Here is an 18,564-nt window from a genome sequence, read left to right as displayed (position 1 = left end):
ATACGATGAAAGAGTGATGGAACGGAGAAAAACTCTCTCCGGCACCGGGATTTGAACCCGGGTTTTCAGCTCTACGTGCTGATGCTTTATCCACTAAGCCACACCGGATACCACCCCGGCATCGGACAGAATCGTCTCAGTTTTTTAAGTTCTAACTCTTGGGTTCCCTCTAGTGGCCGCCCTCTGCACTACGTCATAGATGTCTATGAACGAAGGACTGAAGTCCACACATGTGCTGAGGTGCACTCGTTATGAGTGACTAGTTGGCAGGGATCCGACGGAATAAGCGCTGTCTTAAATCACGAAGTGATTTACGCATATCATATATATTGTTTAATGTACCGAAGTACATATGATATTTCCATGCAGATATTCTGCGTCATCATACGATGAAAGAGTGATGGAACGGAGAAAAATTCTCTCCGGCGCCGGGATTTGAACCCGGGTTTTCAGCTCTGCGTGCTGAGGCTTTATCCACTAAGCCACACCGGATACCACCCTGGCGTCGGACAGAATCGTCTCAGCTGAAAACCCAGGTTCAAATCCTGGCGCCGGAGAGAATTTTTCTCTGTTCCATCACTCTTGCATCGTATGATGATGCAGAATATCTGCATGGAAATATCATATGTACTTCGGTACATTAAATAATATATAAAATATAAAAAATATATATGATATGCTTAAATCACTTGTGATTTAAGACAGTGCTTATTCCGTCGGATCCCTGCCAACTAGTCACTCATAACGAGTGCACCTCAGCACATGTGTGGACTTCAGTCCTTCGTTCATAGACATCGATGACGTAGTGCAGAGGGCGGCCACTAGAGGGAACCCAAGAGTTGGAATTTTAAAAAACTGAGACGATTCTGTCCGACGCCGGGGTGGTATCCGGTGTGGCTTAGTGGATAAAGCATCAGCACATAGAGCTGAAAACCCAGGTTCAAATCCCGGCGTCGGAGAGAATTTTTCTCCATTCCATTACTCTTTCATCGTATGATGACGCAGAATATCTGCATGGAAATATCATATGTACTTCGGTACATTAAATAATATATATATATATATATATATATATATATATATATATCTTTAATTTAATTTTTATGTGTGTAAAATTTTGGATTTGAAAATTTAATCAAGTACAAAGGAGCATTTATTGGCATTTGATAACTAACAGCACCTTTGTTATGTGTTATTAAATGTTATGCAATTTCCTTACAAATTTTTTCTGTGTAATCATAATTTTCAGTTCATCATAGATATGTTACACTTACTTTTGTATCATTCACTTCATCTATTAGAGTGGTAACCTTTTTCTCGGATACATCCAGTTTCACCTGAAACAAAGTAGAAATGCTCGATGTAAAATACGGTATGTTCTATTAGCAACTGGCCATAATATGAACAGATTTTAATAATTTACTGCAAGGAATTGACCCCAGATTCTGAACGAAAATGAGTTGTCACAGATAGGGACAAATTATCAGTGTAACACTCTCAATAATCAGTTGATAGTTTTAATATTACAGAGTGGCGAGTGAGTGTCAAAAAGACAGGAACAAAATATGACACTTTGTGTCAGATAGTAACATTATGATCCGAGGTCTAAACTTGTCTGAGTTTAACGTTAATTTATAATGAACACCACAGTTTTGAAACATAATTACTAAAAGAATCAAACATATCTCTGTAAGTCCAGATACTTCCTTAATTAAAGGAGACATTTGAATTAATATCGTAAACATATGGCATTGCTAAGTTTTAATATATTACACAGAACACAATGTAGGTTGTTTTTAAACATACCGGTATTATTTCGACGTAAATACTATTTGACTACAAGAGAATTTGTGTGTTTTAAACAGAGTTTAAACTTTTTCTTTCCATTCAACTTCCATGCAATGGCGCAATGTAAAATCAAATACTGATAATATGTCAAGATATTACCTAGTTTCAAAAGTTTGAAACATTTAATGAAAATTATCCAGAAAAGCTGTACCAAAAAAAGCAAAATTTTCTTCTGCTTCACTGGTTTCTGTGAAATGCATATAGCAATAAACAAATAGTTTTAATTTGCAGTCACAGATGCTTTCAAAATAAACATCGTTTGATACTTACCTAGTATATATTTTAATGCACTGCTGCAGATGTAGCTCCTTACCACTACTTTTTACAAATATAACACTCGACTAGGGAAACTGACCATTTCCATAGTAATTCATCCTGGACCTCTCACATGTTATGTTTGATTAATAGCAAGTTTTAATTTGTTAATCAATGTTTAATAACTAGGCTATTTCCATTAAACATTTTTTTTTCACATACCAGTAACTTACTTTTGTAGTCTGAAGATCCTGCATTAGGACTGCAACATCATTCTCGACGATTTTAATGTGATCCTGAAATTTGTCATAATTAGTGCATATAAACGGTGAATATAAATACTGTACTTGTATTTATTTAATGTTATTAAGAGGTCGAAATATTTTTAGTACCGGTAGGCCTACTATTGAAACATTTTTCAAATGAATTGCTACCAGTATTTTTTTTTCTTTTTTTTGTCGAAAGGGCGGATATCATATTTTTTCACTATTAATTTTGTTTTTATTGAAATGTGTTCTCTTGCCATAGATGCATCGATTTACGTTAAAAGGACAGAACTCCAGTATCTACAGATTTTTAAAATACAACATAAAATTTCTGATTATATACGAAGGTGGCTAACCTGCTAAAACATTATGTTTCCATATATTATGATAAATGTTTTGGGCTGAATAAAAATCATACCAGTACAATCTCAACATTTCCGTTAAGTTTAACAGATACAGGTAGAATCAGAAAAATAGAGCATTACTTCCCTTTCAGAGGCCATTGCTTTGTAGACTGTGCTAGAGATTTTGCCATTATCAAAATATGCATCCAAAAACATGACCGAATTGACTTGATAATCCAGAGTACCTAGTGCCTCTCTTAAATTCACTGTTGTGGAAGTTAGTCCAACAAATCCAATAACCTACAATTTGAAAAACTGGTGGCCTCAATAACACTATTAGGAGGAAAATAGTCATTAGTACCTTAAAGGGATCCATTCGGATCTTACAAAATCACCAGTATAGTAGGTAACATCATTTAAAATGTATTCATATTTTCATTTTCTGTATTTCTACTCTATTGTACTTGTTTAATGTATTTTATGATACAGAGTCCTTTCTTTCCTCTTTTATTTTTTCAAATTACATGTTTCTTATTTGTATCTATACACGTTCATAAATATCTTGTACATTTTGTCAGTCTTGGCAGCCTTTAAATAATAGAAGTTTATGGAATTAAATTAAATAAAAAAAATTCCTGTATCAGTTGAAAATGCAAGTGCTAAGGAACGGGACTTAGCAATTAGTAACTTGTTTAATTTTGTGTATGACCATCAGGACGCAGAGTCTGTTGTTGCAAGACAATTCATTACGACATTCATTCATCCTTCACCATGATTCTCAGATCAACATTCAGCTCCCAAGTTCAGTGGCTTACTCTGGAGGGAAACTGTCGCTGAAGAATGAAAAAGTCAATGACTTGAACAAATTCTCTCATATTGAAGAAAATTACAGACGCATTTATGAAAATATCACAAATTAACATTCAGAGGCTTTGAAAATAAAGGACCATACATTTATCAAACATGTTGTAATAATATAGATTACGGAATGTGTTTTTTGTAAGAGTTCACTAAATTCTATGTATGTTGATAATTTCTTTAAGAAAATAAGATAGGTCACTACTTCACAAATTAAACTTAATCGTTGTATGTTCATTATGTTCATGTTATTTGTATTTTATTATCTTTTTCTCAACAAATATGGTATAGATCGTATAAAATTGTAAGAAAACATATTAAAAAAAACATTTTTGTTAAAAGGGTGAAAGTCCCAAGGTAAACGAAAGCGCTATTGATTATCTTAATTAAAGAAATAGTTTAGAAACACTTGAATAAGAGATTTGTTGCTAAAACTAATTTTTAAGACTCAAAAGAAAGTTCTAACTTTCATACAATTGCCAGAAACAATAATTTGTCTCTCCTGTAAAATGTCAATTTTTGAACTAAATCCATTTGAACAAACAGCGATTCAAATAAGGATTTCTTGTGTATTTACCATGAAACACTATACTAAGTGATTTAAATTACAAAAACGTTTATGTTTAACGTCACAATACTTGCCTGCAACTGTTTCCTTCTTTCTGCTTTGGCAAGATTTATTTTAAAATGTGAAAAATCAAAGTTATTCCTTGAAATAACGGTTTTACGCTTTAAAGGCGAATTAATTGATCTTCTCAGTCTTAAGTGTTGTGAATGTAATATAGAATCTGTCAACAAATTGAAAAGATTACTTATTGTTAGAAAGCTCAATATTTTCTTCTGGTTAAAGTACAGAACATGAGGATATAAATATAGACAATAAGAGGAGTTCTAAAACATTTTGAGACCACGCCGCCATTCATATGCCACATTCCGTGTGAAGCCCCTGTACCCCAAAAAAAAAAAAAAAAAAAAAAGAAAAAAAAAAAACAAATACAACTTAGTGGTATTTTTAAAAGAAAAAAGTAATTTAAATTACTAGCTTGTATCCTTTTATGCCTAAATGTAAAAATACAAAATTAAGTAAATATGTAGGCCTACATGTACTGAAAATTTGAATATTACGTTTCACTACACATTACAAATTTTAGTATACATCTTGACTGCAAAACTTCTAACACTATATCAGTGAGGAACATAATCTACTTATAGTGATCACTTTCATGTGTTAATATCGGACTACACCTAGTTCAATATTAACAAGTGGAAGTTATCACCATAAATTATATTTTTCATAAATTTAATTTTTTTTATAACCATGAGTCCCAGATAAAAACCTGTGACGCACAGTTTGAGAACCCCTGGACTGCAAAACGAAAAACAAAATGACGATCATATTGCATTTTACAATAACTTTCTGTGTTAATAAAACACACTTTCAATGAATGAATGGTGCTTTTCTCTATAAAATTGTTATGTAATAATAATAATAATAATAATAATAATAATAATAATAATAAATAAATAAATTTGTTTATTTATTTATTTATTTTGTCGTTTTATGGTACCGTATTGTAGTTCATAAGCCTGCAGATGCTGTAGGCCTGCTTAAATGTACAGAGAGTTCATTGAAGAATATAGGTTATGGGAAATATGAATATAGGCTATATGGGAAATATAAAATAGTGCACTTACGTAAGACTCTTGAAGATAGAACGCCATCTCATTCACTTCGTTCTGAAATAAAGACGTCATAACTTGTTAATCCTTAAGCACAGAGAGTAAAATCATTTTGCTGGACTGCAAGGTACCTACTAATGTATTTGCCTCTCTTTCTTTTGAAGTTTGATCCGGATTTTATTTTGGCGTGGCTACATGTTTATTGTATTGTATTGTATTCCTCATAATTTACCCATATTCGTTTCCTGTGTTTCTTAAAATAATATTTATGTACCACATTCATTTTCATCTCAGAGAATTAACAAACAACGATAGTGCATTGATTTAGTACCGGTATGCAGTAATAGTACGTTAGCTTGGCATTCCATTATTTTATAATCCAAATATTAACTATGCCCATTTGAATTGTGTTAAAATGGATAAAATGAATAATCTATGCAAGAAATGCATTGCAAAAATTGGGGTAGTGAACCAAATGGATTATTTGCGCTGTTGTAAAAGTTGTTCCTCCTGAGATTCAAGAGCTCCCAAATTCAGTTGAAACCTTACTTATCGTAGTACATCTGTTATCAACACACTTTTTAAATAATATAAAACAGTACAACACCTTATTCCAAGTGGCATCGTTTGGTGCAAAAGAATACATGAAGTCAATTCTATGCCATCATTTAAAGTTCAAGCATAGGCTTATCATTTAATTGTAAATATTCTTCTAGCTGAGAGTAAGAGCCTTCGGTTCTTACAAGTATAATTCATTTCAGACGTTGACCAATTGTCTATTAAGTCTAATATAATATCAATCTTAAAAGTAGAATTGACTGAAGAACTCCAAAAAGTATTGCATGAAAATAACAGTTAAATTCATAGTTTTAAATACAACTTTCAAAATTATTCAGGAGCAAACATACAAAACGCTATTATTCACGAAGTAATTACAAAACTGTATTTAGATTTGTCAATATTTATTTCTAACAAGTGTAGCGAAGCACACGAGTATATCTAGTTTGTAATAAACAAAGCGCAAGTACTTCTGTCATTACTGCAGTTTTCATTCTACCATTGTTCCATTATTGACTGTCAACTTTTCATAGTCCCTGACAACTCTAACAGGGTCATTACTTACTTACTTACTGGTTTTTAAGGAACCCAGAGGTTCATTGCCACCCTCACATAAGCCTGCCATTGGTCCCTATCCTGAGCAAGACCAATCCAGTCTCTATCATCACATCCCACCTCCCTCAAATCAATTTTAATATTATCCTCCCATCTACGTCTCGGCCTCCCCAAAGGTCTTTTTCCCTCCAGCCTCCCAACTAACACTCTATATGCATTTCTGGATTCGCCCATACGTGCTACATGCCCTGCCCATCTCAAACGTCTGGATTTAATGTTCCTAATTATGTCAGGTGAAGAATACAATGCGTGCAGTTCTGTGTTGTGTAACAGGGTCATTAAATGAAGGAAATAATAATCTGTGAAGGAAGGCGAATAAAACCTATTCAAGGTAACTCACCTCTTTAGCTTGCAAATCCTGTTCCAACTTGCCCAAACTGTCGTTAGCCTCTGCCAATTTCACCTAGAATGAAAAAAAAAAGTTTCATGACCACACCAGCATGACACATTGGAATTTGTGCATTATCATTTCTATCCATCTACTTAAACCACAACTTATAATAATTGAAGTCAGATACATTTTTACTTTTTGGCAGTACAGCAAATTTACTTTGTGTGTAACGGAGAAAATGAATGGTTCCAGCTGTGGCTAGCCACAGTTCCGTTTTATCTTCTTATTTAGGTGTAGGGCAGACTTGGCTAATTTCGTGATACTCAGGTTTTGGTGCAAAAATAAGGTTCAAATTAAAAAAAAATTGTGTTTTTAATGTACGTACATTTTTAGATCTCAGGAAGTTACTTGTCAGTATTTTTACCTCAAATAAATTTATATAATATTTACAAACAAGCAGTACATACCGAGTGGTGACTTGGAACACGCACCATAGGGATTTCAATGTTAAAAATTTATATTTTGTTATATTAGCTCTCCTAATTATTATAGAAGAAAATGTCATTAAAATCTGCATCCATTTGTTTTATTATATTAATATTTTGATTATGAGTGCGTGTGGAATTAATTTAAATTAAAAAGTAATAATTATAACTATTTTTAACGAAAACTTAATTACAGTAATATTTGAGGAGAAAAACTCGCTCCAGCACCGGGTATCAAACCCGAGTCCTTAGTTCTACGTACCAAATGCTCTGACCACTGAGCTACGCCGAATTCAATCCACAGCACCGAATTTCCCTCCTTCAATGTTTCCCTTTATGTCTAATAATAATCTGAGTAACTTCTGTTATTGAAAGGGGACTTTAAATACAGAAATACAGATGGACAAATGAATGACTTCGTAAAAGAGAGACATGATTTTCATGAGATTAACTCACCTCTTTGGCGTGCAAATCCTCCTTCAACTTGGTAACATTATCTTTAGTTTCGGCCAGATTTACCTAGAAGAAAATTTATTATGATGTATTACTGCTCCAACATACTCAAGGCAAGCCAAATACAGTGGCAGTCAAAAAAATAGAGCCATGCTCGTTTGGAGATAAAGATGCGGACGTCTATCTACTTGTACCATATGTAAAGAGTTCTGCGCAGCAGTTGTTATTAGTTCGTGTTGTAGAAAACATCTATACACCACACTGACGTCCTGGAATAATAGTTGCGTGTCTGAGGCAGCACAGAAGATAGAAAGGTAAACATATAATGTTAAAAAAAATAGAGCTACGTAATGTCATGTAAATATACTAGTGTTTTTGAATAGCCACTTTTTTTTATTACCGTGCATCCATGCTATATGCAGTGTATTAGGTATATTTTTCAACTCAGAACATATTTTTATGCAGATGGGGAGAACAAAGCATACAACTGAAGATCAACGCAGTATTATGTTTCGTTTGTGGTAAAATGGCACCAGTATGAATCAAATTGCAAAGCAACTAAATGTTTCCCGTAAACGCGTACAGAACGCAATAAAACAATCGAAACAAACTAAAGTGATGCCCAAAAAACGAGGAAGACCACGAAAAAGTTCTCTGCGCCAAAACCGGCTGATAGCTAGAGCAGTTAAAAAGGAACCTTTCTTAACTGCACCGCGGCTGAAAGAGTTACAGTATTATCAAACGAGAACAGTCTGAATGCATCAACATCGACTGTAAGACGACGGCTGTGTGATGCGAACCTCAATGATCGACTAGCCAAACACAAGCCTCATATGTCCAAACAAAATATCAAAAAGAGATTGGCATTTGCTAAAGGACACAAGGATAAAGATGATTGTTGGTGTCATAATGTTTTGTGGTCAGACGAATCTAAGTTTAACAGATTCACCTCTGATGGGAAAGTGTACGTAAGGTGGCCACCAAACCAGGAAAACAATCATAAAAACTATCAAACATGGAGGTGGTAACGTTATGGTATGGGGATGCTTTTCATGGTTCGGTGTCGGTCCCATATTTCGCATCAATGGCAGAATGGATAAGGAAATGTATAAAGGTATTTTGAAAGATGTCATGTTACCTTATACCGAAGAAAATATGCCACTAGTATGGCAATTCATGCATGACGACGATCCGAAACATACTGCTGGAGTAGTAAAAATCTTCCTTAAAACGGAAAATGTATATTGGAGTGGCCACCGCAGAGCCCTGACCTAAATCCTATTGAAAATCTGTGGGAAATTGTTAACAAAAGAATTGATCGTTCAAAGGCCACAAATCTGGACCAACTGTGGGAAGCAATCCAAAATGCTTGGTACTCACTTCCAGTAGGTCTTTGTCAGAAGTTAGTAGACTTTGTGGGTAAAAGATGTCTTGCTGTTTTGAAGAGTAAAGGGTATCCAACCAAATATTAAATTCAGACATGTTGGAGTAGTTTTTCCTATTTTGTAGCAAGTGGCTCTATTATTTTGACCTGATACATTATACGTACATAGTACAGATATTTTTTTATTATAAAGATTAATGCAAATAAAGGTCATTATGTTTAGTTTATGTTGTCTTGTACATTATACAAAATGACTGCATTAATAAAATAATTGTATGTTGTTATTATGTGTGTTACTTCACTACCTTTCAACAAGGCTCTATTTTTTTGACTGCCACTGTATATTGGCTCAAATTTCATGACAACGAAACTGTGGACATGTGCAGTTGTCATCCTGTTATGTGATAAGTAATGACATAGGCCTACGGTATTTATTTATAAAATTATTCTTATGTAATCAGTGGTGATATTCAAAAAGTTTAACAACCTGTTCTCTCATGAGTACTACCTATGTTAAACATATAATTATGTTATATGTCCATAGTAATTGCAAATATTACCTAGAAATAATTTAACAACTGATTCGTCCGAACCGGTGCGAACCGGTCGATTTTCACCACTGCATGTAATTAATTTATTGACCTTTACATGCGATAAAATTCTAGTGTGGCATCCTCCAAAAGGGTAATTTTTTTTATTGACTTCTCGTTAACGGCTTATTGCTAAGTTCAGGTGTTCATAACCTTTTTACCCTCACACTTTCTCTGAAATGTAGGTTTATAATTTTGACATATTTCTTCATCCCAAAATTACTGAACCTTTCAATAAACATTAAAATTATACCTTGAAAATTCAAAATTATGAAAGTAAAATTGAAAATGCCTTCAAGAAAATTTTTACCATTTAATGCAATGGCTGTTGTTGCAGTTTCAAATAATGCTAGGTATTAGACTGATTGATCGTCTTATTTTTCACATTTATCAACGTTGGAAAATCTAATACATTTTGAGAATGCCATAAGCCTGAAAAAATATCTTTTTCTCTCAAAAAGTAGAACAATTTAGTTATGGAATGAAATATTTATTTAACAAATTTCTTAATTAACCGATTAATGAGAGATTACAACGTCTTCATAATGTATGTGTAACATTCGTCTGTAATATTCGGAAATTTGACCGTATAACAGCATCTCTTGAGCTGCTCTCCTGGGCTCGACTAAAGGAAAGAAGAATTGTACATGCTCTTTCACTTCTATACAAAATTTTACAAAACGCTTCTCCAAATAACTTGTCTTCACGCTTTCAGTTTCTCGCTGCTTCACGAAATCAGCATCAATTTATTCCCTCTATTCCTTGTCACAGAACTTCTCTAGACTTATCCTCCCACACTGTAGCGTTGCCTCACCTCTGAAATTCATTACTTAGTGACGTCAGGGATTGCCGGACATTGTCATAGTTTAAAATTAAAGTAGAAAAATATAATTAATTAATTAACTAGTGGACTTACTCGTGTTAATTATGTAAGTTTGTGTGGCTTACAGCTGTTTCGGTGCTTCACACACCATCATTAGAGCCTACTAGATCTCGGCGTCATCTCGAACTTCTCTGCCTGTTATGTGCATGCGTTTGATTGTTGAAAGTTGTTGAAAAGTAGAGTCAAAGTGTGTGTGTGTACTGAAATTGATCTGTGTGTTGAGAATTTGATCGGGGTGTGTTTTAGTGTGTTTGTATGTGTTGAGTTTTTGGTTCTTGGGTTGTATGTGTAGGATTTCCATGTCCGCATTTATGTTATTGTATGTATGTTTAGCATTGGTTATGTGATCGGTGTATGTAGATGTATTGTGTCCTCTGGTTATTGCTTTAATGTGTTCTTTGTAGCGTATTTGGAATGATCTGCCTGTCTGTCCTATGTAGAACTTATCGCAACTATTACATGTGAGTTTGTATACACCTGTGTGGTTGTATTTATTTGTTTGTATTTTTTGTGTGTTTAGATGTCTTTGTAGTGTGTTTTCTGTTCTGTATGTTATGTTGTATTTCTGCTTTCTGAATGAAGATGCGATCTTATATGTGTTTTTGTTTTCTTACGTTAGTGTGATGTATTTCTTGTGTTCTTGTGTTTGTGTTGTGTTTTGCGTGTTTTTGTGTTTAAGTTTTTGTTTTGTCTTTCTTATGATGTTGTCTATTATGTCTGGATTGTATCCGTTTTCTTGTGCTATGTATTTGATTGTGTTCACTTCTTCATTGTAGTGTTGTTGGCTCATGGGTATGTTGAGTAATCTGTGTACCATTGTCCTGAATGCAGCATGTTTGTGTTGTATGGGGTGGTTAGATGTGTTGTGTGTGGTGGTGGTGGTTGGTTTTCTGTATATTTTGTAGGTGTGTTTGTTGTCAATTTTTGTTATAGTGATGTCTAGGAAATTTATAAAGTTGTTGTTTTCAAGTTCTAGTGTGTATTGAAGTTTTGGGTGTAATTTGTTTATGTATTGGTGTAGTTTGTGTATTTGTCTTTTGTTTCCTTTGTATAGTATGAATATGTCGTCTATGTATCTGTGCCAGTATATTATGCTGTCTGCATATTTGTTGTGTTCATTGTTGAGTATGTATGTTTGTTCTATGTTGTGTAAAAATATCTCTGCTAGTATGCTGGATATAGGTGATCCCATTGGCAGTCCTTCTGTTTGGTGTAGTATTTGTTGTTGTGTGTGAAATAGTTTTGCTTTGTTATGATGTCTTTGATTTCGATGATTTCTTCGATGTATTCTTGTGGTGTGTTGTTGTCTATGAGCATTTATTTTAGTATGTGTAATGTGTCATGTATTGGTATATTAGTGTATAAGTTAACTTACATAATTAACACGAGTAAGTCCACTAGTTAATTAATTAATTATATTCAAGTGTTAAAAGTAGTGTACGCAAGATTCAAAATAGAAAAATATGTTTTATCTCACGAAATCTTTAGTACCGGTATTTTGACAATAATTTCCTTTTGTTAAATTAACCCTTTCTCGTGTCTTTGTGCCAGGATACTAGAACAGCTTATCTTTCCTTGGTTAATAATAATGATGATGAGTGTCACTGTTATTTTGTGTCTGTATTTATTGTATATCTTTTTACTTTTTTGTGTCATTGTTAGTATGTTAGACTAATTGTTATTATTTTCTATCTACTTGTATGTTCAGTTGTTTTTTAGATCATATCCATTCTGTCATTTGTTATTACATTAGATTAATTGCATGATGATGTATATTTTTTTTGAAGTTGTATTGCATTTCTGGTTGTGTGGAAGAGAAGGCCTGATGACCTTAACTCCACAGAGTAAATTAATTAATTAATTATCTAACCAATTATTTGAATAATTAGTTATTTTATAGTTAATTGGCTGGTTGATTATTAACTTATTTCTTGACTGCTTTGTTTAGTTGTCTGATTGCTTAAGGGGAGAGGATGGTATTTTTTAAAACTTTTTTTCTATTTGGTGTAAAATACTAATTTTTTGTATGTAGAATGCTCATAGCTGTGGCAACTCAACCAAATAAAAATATTTGGAAAAAAAAATATTTGGGGGCCTAAATTTGAAAAAAATTTACCCAATGCAGGATTGTACTAAAACCGATATATCTAAACCGTTTTTAAAGATAGATTCAAACAGTTTTTTGCAATGTATTTGTAAAAGCATGTTCTACAAACTGTCTGTAACAGAATTTTGATATTAATTCCTCGTTTGTAAAATAAACAATTAAAATTTAATAACAATTTTCTGATTTCCTTTCTTGCAAACAAACGGACGTATTTTTAAAATGAAATCAATTAACAAAATTCTGTTACAGAGAAAAGTTTCCTAATAGTCTAAAGAATGTGTTCTAAATTTCATGCATGTATCTTTAATAGTTCAGAAATTATATCCATTTTTGTCTGGCAATGTAGCAAAAAAAAAATGAAGTTACTGGAAACTGATACAAGTGGGCATGTGATTTAAAAATACATAGCGCAGGAAGTTTAAAAATGACGTCTCAACATCCGATAAGGGTACAAATACCCACAAAATGTTATGCAATGCATTTCACACATATCAAAGGGTATTTTAAAGAAAGGAAGTTTAAAAATGGCGACTCAACATCCGATAAGGGCACAAATACCTACAAAATGTTATGTTATGCATTCCACACATATCACAGAGTATTTTAAAGATTTTTTTTAATTTACTCATTTTTCACCAAAAAATACCATCCTCTCCCCTTAAAGAATTTGAATATAGTCAGTCTGGTGCTTACCTCACACTCAAATCTTGCGTTCTCTGCCTGCTGTACCACCTGCCTGCTCCTGTTGCTTATAATCAACAGTTTATCCTGTAAATCATCATTCTTCACTTTCTCCTTGTCGAGTTTGCCTGCCAGTGTCAGTTTCTCGTTGGCTAGTTCGATCCTGTCCCTGTTGCAGTCTCTCAGGGACTCTCTCAGCGACTCTCTCAACTTGAATACAGCCTCCTGCTCACTCCTGATGACCTCCGTGTACACGTGTACTAGACTCGATAAGCGCCATCCCGCTTCACTCGACTTCACTCCCCTCTGTTGAAGGATTGAGTTTAACAGCACCAACAGAGGCAGCTGGCAAGACACATCGAACATCTGAGGTGGCATTTGTGACAGCGAAGTCATCTGCAAAAAAATTTTTCAGGCCTTTGAAATTCAAAAGCAAATAGATCAGCAATTATAGCAGCCAGTGACCAACTCATCTGTTCTTACGAAACACTGCGTGAACTTACGAGCAAAAAAAGGGCAACTCTTTGGGTGAGGCGATGCGCTCTTACTGTGCACATGTGCAGCACAGATCGCTCTTGTATAAAGGGCCAGTGGCGTAGCATGAAATTTTGAGCAGGGGAAGCTAATTCAAGTTGTCTTTCATGCAATATGAGAAAACGTATTACAAAAATACAGTCTTAAAATAAATAGTAGTCAATGTCAAGTCAGCAGTCGAAGATTGGTTGGAACCTCATAAGTAACACCAATAAGGCATGACCTCAAATGGTGGTAGTAAAATATGATTTCACGGTTTACACATATCTCTAACAAATAGACACATATACGTATAACATTAGCTCACTCCATGTCATACTTAGAGAAATCACAATATTAACGGTCAATAGATACAGTATTAGTATCATTACGTAAGTATGCATCTGTCTTTTGGTTGTGTTCTTCATTGACAGCAAGGGACTCGGTCATTTGCTTTTAGATTACACTTTTGTTCGTAAGTCAGTCTTGATAATAGAATTGTCCTAAAAAATTCAAGTAAATTGGTGTCAGGAACTGTTATTTCACTCATTATTTATTATATCAGCCACAATGCACACTAACACTTCAATTGAACACAACTGACGAAAAGGGATAACTCGGAAACTACTTATTTTCAATGTCAAAGCTAGCTTCTTGAGAGCCTTGCGACCAGGGTAGTTTAGTTAGAAAGGGATGGAAAATCTGCAGAGTGAGTTACACAGAAGAATGAGTGTGAGAAACCAGTCTGCTTGGAAGCTGGTGTGTGCAGGCTTCTTGTTTACTGCTGCATCACAAATCATCCTGAGCTGCCGCATTACAATATTTAACACGTAAATATAAATTCTATTTGTCCATAGACTGCAGGTTTATTATAAAATTATTAACTGGGGAAGCTGAACTTTTTAGCTTACATTGACGCTACGCCACTGTAAAGGGCACGAGTTGGTCACCACTGCATTAGTGGCTACTGGGACCAGGGGGTTTAACTATCATGATGCAAAGTGTAGACCTCTATCATTGTCTTTTTGTATAGCTGATTCCATATTATAGTCGCGTTGCTCTTATTTCCGACAGCCAATCACATTGCAGATCAGTTGCATTTAAATGTGCGAGTCTTGTCATTCGCTGCTGATGACGTTATGGACTACCTGAGGCTCGATAAATAATGAATATAATCGCCCGCCATTTTGGTTCTTTCGTTAGCATTAAAAGAAAGCACACGAGGACGCTATTTGCTGCATCAATAAACATTATGTCGTAGCTCCTATGAGAGTCGATTTTATCATAGGAGCTACGACATGATAATGTTTAACGGTGCAGCAAACAGATTCCTCGTCTGGTAGCTCGGCAACGAAAGAACAAAAATGGCGAACAATAATACCTAATTGGAATTTATAGAGCCTTTACTTTCTAAGGCTTAAGCAAAGAGAAGAAGTCACGTCGGAAATAACAGGGACGCGACTATAGTCACTTTTGTTCAACTGGTCAGTGATTAGATGTTGGTGATCATGTTATGTTTAAAATAATATTGAAGACACAGGCCGTTGATGTGAACAGATCAGATAACAGATGAAATGTGTTGTCAATGATTTTCTATTAAACAAAGCTTCAGAACACTAGACTAGACGGCATTTCGGAAGGCGGTTAGCTTCTATATGCGTCGTAGCACTTCTGGTATGTGACGTCACAAGCTTGTACAGTAGAACTAATCAGAATCAGTCTATAACAAGCACTTCCCGAGTTCGTTTGTTCACGTGCGAGTGTTTCAATACATTGAATAAGTAAAACTAACATTCTCTGTGTGTATGTAAGGTAAATAAATGGAAGAAGAGACAGTAAAAAAACAAGTATTACACAAGCAGGCGCGGAAAATAGTGTTTAAGGTGTATAATTATTTTAAAAACGTTAACGAGCAGAACGCTGCCGGCCATCTTGATGCTGGCAGCAACGTTGCCAACATGCAAGAAACGACTGCAGAAGCATGTGGTGTGGGATTGAGAACCTGCAAAGAATATTGTTAGTGAAGGAAAGAGGGTTTGTTTGGTGTCATGCTTACAGTAATCAACCGTTGTCTTTTGATAATCTAAATTCTCTCCTGCGCTATTTGTATTGCACGTGCGCGTGAAGTACGATGTGGCAATGTTGTACGCTGCCTTGCTCTCTCTATCTGTCTCTCTCGACGCAAACGCTAGCAGACAACCGCCTTCCGAATTGCCGTCGACTCTAGCTAATTAAAGAAATGACACTTCTGAATAGTTCATTCTCTATTTGTAATACTTTTTTACCCTTAGAACTAAAGAAAAAGGTATTTTATTAACAATTTAAAATTAGTGTAACTCTGAAAATATTTAGATTAGGACAAATGTTTATGTGACTTTTTTGCTCAGAATGTCTTCGGAAATAAGCTCCGTAAGGGACGGTAAATCCTTGTGAATCACCCTGTATATGTCGAACATGTAGTAAGGCCACTAAGGGAAAATGCAAAAGGAGAAGGATTCGATCCAGTGCTGTGGATTGGGCCTCGACGTAGCCTAGTTGTTGAGCGTCCAGTGAGTAGAACTGGGGACAAGGGTTCGGACTCCAGCACGGAGTGAATTTTTCTCTCTTAATAACCAATAATAATTTAGTTACAATTAGGTATATAATAGTTCGTGTTAATATTCTTAATGTGCATTCCGGCACTGACAGAAAATAACATACAAGCATTCAAAGTTAATCTATGTTACTGGCGTTGTGGTCAAGGTACAAGGATAAGTTTGTGGTCCCTGATGATGATATGAAGATAATAATGATGAAGGTATGTTTTGGTTTCAGCCCAAAATTATTATTCAAAATGTTTTCTTACCTTGTTTCTTCTTTATTTCTTCTCTAAAGTTCAAAATTCTGTTTGAAGTTACTTATATTAGAGCACAATAAGGAAATTCATGTTATAAACCCAACGTCCATATTGAAATTTAGTGAGCTGATAAGGACTTTTGAATGGATTTACCTTGTTGACGTTCTTGTAAGAATAGCTAATCTTGCTTTGTCGATCACAGTTTTCGAGACACGAGTACGAAGAAAACATTAATGGACGATAAGAATAAAAAGACTTGTAAAATAAAAGACGGGCACAGAGGTCAGCAGTAATCACAAGAGCAAGATAGTCGTTTACTATAATGATGAAACACTTAGCGAATGCGATTTGCAACATTCTGCTTGTTTAGTGATGGAAGATTGGTTACATCATCTCCACACTCATTGTCACGGGTAAGATTTTAGTGGGTTTCGTTTAAAATGGTGGTCGACGGACATATTTCACAAAATTAAAGGGTACTTAGTACTTAGTCCTTTACGTGTAAATTTCTTATGACTAACACATATCAGAGAAAGGTTCTTGCATATTTGTATTTTATTATATCAAGCTTATTAGTTGCAAGTGAAGTTTATGTTCTGTTCCACGAAAGTAATTAAAATTAGTCACTTGTTTCTTACACAGGTTTTCCTGCTAGTAGTGAAAGTAGGCTAAGGCGACACTGTGAAATATTATTGGTACCGGTATGTTATATAGGCCTAATAGCTATAGACCTAAAGGTAAGGTAAAGGTATCCCCGTAACATGCCATGAAGGCATTTGGGGGGCATGGAGGTAAAGCCCCATGCTTTCCATGACCTCGGCACTAGAATGAGGTGGTGTGGTCGGCACCACGCTCTGGCCGCCTTTTACCCCCGGGAAAGACCCGGTACTCAGTTTTATAGGAGGCTGAGTGAACCTCGGGGCCGTTCTGAAAGTTTGGCAACGAGAAAAAATCCTGTCACCACCTGGGATCGAACCCCGGACCTTCCAGTCCGTAGCCAGCTAACTGATTTAAATCTATCCGGTTTGAATTCTGTACCAAGTCTAGGTAAAGAACACTAACTGAAAATGCAGTGTGCTATTTGAAAAAGTGGAAGGAAATTTGACATTAAATTATCACTTGAAAAATAAACATTAATGGCATCCTATTGTAAAAGATAATATTCGAGGTAATATTATTAAAAAGTAGGCCTAATTAATATTATCTATACTTTTTAAGTAGCGGTATTTCACAAAATTTCAATTCCTTTTACGAAGTTATAGGATACTACTTATTTATAGACTATTTTCTTTAACTGTACTCAAAAGTCATATGTAAGTGATATAATTTGATATAGGCTCCATGCCAAAATAAAAAGGTAATTTTTGTTTTCTGCATTGCATATAAAATACATTTTCAATAATCCAAAAATGAAGACTTTTTGACTTCATATACTATAAGTTATCTGAAGTCTGATTAGTGGAATATATAACTAGTCAGCGATGTATTCAATGGAGGAGAAAAGGAACTGCCAACCCTACCCCATTATCTCTTGGCCTAGTTGTCTCATGAGCGATGCCTTGTTGGTGTCACTTGTGGAGTTCAGACCTGTCTTTGGACAGTTGACTAAACAACATCAGATTTTCTCGAACCTTAATTGCGTATGCTTCGCTTATCAAGGTCCCAACTGATGTTTGTGGATCTCTTATTTTCGGTATTCTTCCCATGCAGCACAACTTTTCTTATGTGATTAAACTTTTTCATGTTTTTTTTTATCCCTGCGTCTACGGAAAGTGCTTTTTCCATTTGTTATATCCGTACTTTAGAGACGAACAATGACCACTCTCAGTCGAAAAGAAACGGCACGCGAAACAAAATGCAGCATCTTGGGAAACACT

The 18,564-nt window shown here is 34.8% G+C and overlaps 1 protein-coding gene across 5 annotated transcripts in view; it reads right to left on the bottom strand.

Moving 5' to 3' along the window:
• LOC138706532 (uncharacterized) overlaps nt 1-17,065 on the bottom strand; it is a 45,327-nt gene extending 28,262 nt beyond the window's left edge. For 4 of the 5 annotated variants that reach the window (XM_069835924.1, XM_069835928.1, XM_069835925.1 and 1 more), the window contains exons 1-7: nt 16,841-17,065; nt 13,351-13,734; nt 7,697-7,759; nt 6,765-6,827; nt 5,267-5,308; nt 2,337-2,399; nt 1,275-1,337 (exon numbers count right to left, since the gene is read on the bottom strand). In XM_069835924.1, the coding sequence (XP_069692025.1) occupies nt 1,275-1,337; nt 2,337-2,399; nt 5,267-5,308; nt 6,765-6,827; nt 7,697-7,759; nt 13,351-13,734; nt 16,841-17,044 (882 nt within the window). In that variant the 5' untranslated portion in view covers nt 17,045-17,065. Of the gene's footprint in view, nt 1-1,274; nt 1,338-2,336; nt 2,400-5,266; nt 5,309-6,764; nt 6,828-7,696; nt 7,760-13,350; nt 13,735-16,696 lie in introns of all 5 variants that reach the window. The other variant, XM_069835929.1, reaches the window with a different exon arrangement.
• Between the last annotated feature and the right edge of the window lie 1,499 nt (nt 17,066-18,564).

The sequence above is a fragment of the Periplaneta americana genome, chromosome 9, assembly GCF_040183065.1.
Source record: "Periplaneta americana isolate PAMFEO1 chromosome 9, P.americana_PAMFEO1_priV1, whole genome shotgun sequence".
Classification (NCBI taxonomy): Eukaryota; Metazoa; Arthropoda; class Insecta; order Blattodea; family Blattidae; genus Periplaneta; species Periplaneta americana.
The sequence above is the reverse complement of the archived record's forward strand: the minus strand, read 5'-3'. Positions and strand labels throughout refer to the sequence as shown.